This window comes from Malurus melanocephalus, unplaced genomic scaffold (genome assembly GCF_030028575.1).
Source record: "Malurus melanocephalus ecotype Western Australia unplaced genomic scaffold, MMel_1.1 scaffold_2207, whole genome shotgun sequence".
Taxonomy (NCBI): domain Eukaryota; kingdom Metazoa; phylum Chordata; class Aves; order Passeriformes; family Maluridae; genus Malurus; species Malurus melanocephalus.
Window position 1 is genome coordinate 12,618 of NW_026625439.1, and position 2,712 is coordinate 15,329.

Below are 2,712 nucleotides of genomic sequence, written 5' to 3' on the forward strand. Positions count from 1 at the left end.
CGCTGTACGCCGCCTCCTCGAACACCGGCGCGTTGTCGTTCACGTCCGACACCTCCAGCACCAGCTCCGTGCTGCTCCACAGCGCCGGCCGCCCACGGTCCCGGGCCACCACCGTCACGCGGTGCTCGGAYGCCTGCTCGCGGTCCAGCGCGCTCGCCGTCACCACCTTGTACGAGCCGCCCGACGACGCCACGATCGACAGCGGCGCCTCTCCCGAAAGCTCGCACGACACCTGACCGTTCTCGCCTGAGTCTGGGTCTTCCACATTCAGAAGGGCCACCACGGTGCCGACTGGCGCGTCCTCCGGTACAGGACTTGACAGCGATAAAATCGTGATTTCAGGTGCATTGTCATTCTCGTCTGTGACGTCTATTTGCACTTCGCAGTGCGATACTAAACCCCCGCCGTCCTTCGCCTCCAAGCCGAAGATGTGTTTACTCTTCTCCTCGAAATCGAGGGAACCCAGAGTCCTTATTTCACCGCTCTCGCTGTCCACAGTGAACAATGAGCTGATGGCTTCAGGGACGTTGCTGAAGGAGTAGAACACCTGTCCGTTGGATCCCGTGTCCGCATCCGTCGCCCGTACCTGCAGCACCGGCGACCCCGCTGGCAGGTTCTCCGCCACTCGTGTCTCGTAGACACTTCTGCTGAACACAGGTGGGTTGTCGTTGGCGTCGGTCACATTGACCCGGATTTGAACAGTCCCGGACCTCGCGGGTTCCCCACCGTCCACCGCTGTCAGCACCAGCTCAAAGAAACTCTGCTTCTCCCGGTCCAAAGCTCTCTCCAGCACTAATTCCGGCTGCTTGCTTCCACCTGGCTTCTCCTTTAAGGCCAGAGAGAAGGACGGGTTGCTGGTGAGCTGGTAAGTCAGCAGCGAGTTCCTTCCTACGTCCGGATCTCGTGCCATCTCCAGCGGAAAACGAGCGCCGGGAGGAATTAATTCACCTATCTCGAGGTCCAGAGCGTCCTTGCTAAAGGCTGGGGAGTTATCGTTCACGTCCTCGATGGCCACCTCGACGCGAAAAACGTTCAGCGGGTTGTGCACCAGCACCTCGAAGCTGACAGAGCACGTCGTCGACTCCCCGCACATCTCCTCCCGATCCATCCTCTCATTCACGTATAGATTCCCGTTTTCCTCATTCACTGTGAAATATTTCAGCTGCTTCTTACCGGCAGACGCCAGCCGCAGCTTGCGCGCCGGCAGCTCGTCTGCGCTGAGCCCCAGATCCCGCGCCAGCGGCCCCACGAGCGAGCCTCTGCCCAGCTCCTCGGGGATGGAGTAGCGGACCCGCTCCGCCGCCGCCCGGCAGCACAGGCACAGCAGCACCGCGGCCAGCAGCGCTCGCCCGCCGCCCGGCCCGAGCCTCNTCGTTCACGTCCGACACCTCCAGCACCAGCTCCGTGCTGCTCCACAGCGCCGGCCGCCCACGGTCCCGGGCCACCACCGTCACGCGGTGCTCGGACGCCTGCTCGCGGTCCAGCGCGCTCGCCGTCACCACCTTGTACGAGCCGCCCGACGACGCCACGATCGACAGCGGCGCCTCTCCCGACAGCTCGCACGACACCTGACCGTTCTCGCCCGAGTCTCTGTCCCGGACTTTCAGCAGGGCCACCACGGTGCCGGTTGGTGCGTCTTCTGGTACCGGGCTCGACAGCAATAGCATCGTGATCTCGGGGGCGTTGTCATTTTCGTCCGTGATGTCTATTTGCACCTTGCAATGAGCGTTCAGCCCACCACCATCCCTCGCCTCCAGCCCGAAGATGTACTTGCTCTTCTCCTCAAAATCAAGAGAATTCGCCGTCCTGATCTCACCGCTGTCGCTGTCAACCTCGAACATCGCAAGAACTCCCTCCGGGGCATTGGCGAAGGAGTAGGAGACCCGCCCGTTGGAGCCCACGTCCGCATCTGTCGCTCGTACCCGCAGCACCAGCGACCCTGTCGGCAGGTTCTCTGCCACTCGTGCCTCATAGATGCTTTTGCTGAACACTGGTGGGTTGTCGTTGGCGTCCGTCACGTTGACCCGAATCTGGACAGTCCCAGACCTTACGGGGTCCCCACCATCTAGTGCTGTCAGCTCCAGCTCAAAAGAGCTCTGCTTCTCCCGATCCAGCGCTCTCTCCAACACCAGTTCTGGCTGCTTGCTTCCGTCGGGGGTCTCCTTTAAGGCCAGAGAGAAGGAGGGGTTGTTGGTGAGCTGGTATGCCAGCAGCGAGTTGCTGCCCACGTCCACGTCTTGAGCTGACTCCAGAGGAAAACGAGTACCAGGAAGAGTCCATTCACCGATTTCGAGGTCCAGAGACGCCTTCCTGAAGGCCGGGGAATTGTCATTCACGTCTTCGATGGCCACCTCAATGTGGAAAACGTTCAGCGGGTTCTGCACCAGCACCTCAAAGCTGATGGAGCAGGATGCCGACTCGCCGCACATCTCCTCCCGGTCCAGCCTCTCATTCACGTACAGATTCCCGTTTTCCTCATTCACCGTGAAATATTGCTTCTCCTCGCTCAGCCGCAGCTTGCGCGCCGGCAGCTCGTCCGCGCTGAGCCCCAGATCCCGCGCCAGCGGCCCCACGAGCGAGCCTCTGCCCAGCTCCTCGGGGATGGAATAGCGGACCCGCTCCGCCGCCGCCCGGCAGCACAGGCACAGCAGCACCGCGGCCAGCAGCGCTCGCCCGCCGCCCGGCCCGAGCCTCTGCCGCCGCCTCACCGCC

The 2,712-nt window shown here is 62.4% G+C and overlaps 1 protein-coding gene across 1 annotated transcript in view; it reads right to left on the reverse strand.

The window, feature by feature from the left end:
* The window catches only part of LOC130587659 (protocadherin gamma-B3-like), a gene marked incomplete at its 5' end in the record, with an annotated part of 5,654 nt that extends 2,951 nt beyond the window's left edge, over positions 1-2,703 (reverse strand). The window contains 2 exons of the mRNA XM_057388635.1: positions 4-710; positions 1,417-2,703. Coding sequence (XP_057244618.1) covers positions 4-710; positions 1,417-2,703 — 1,994 coding nt within the window. The remainder of the gene's footprint in view (positions 1-3; positions 711-1,416) is intronic.
* Between the last annotated feature and the right edge of the window lie 9 nt (positions 2,704-2,712).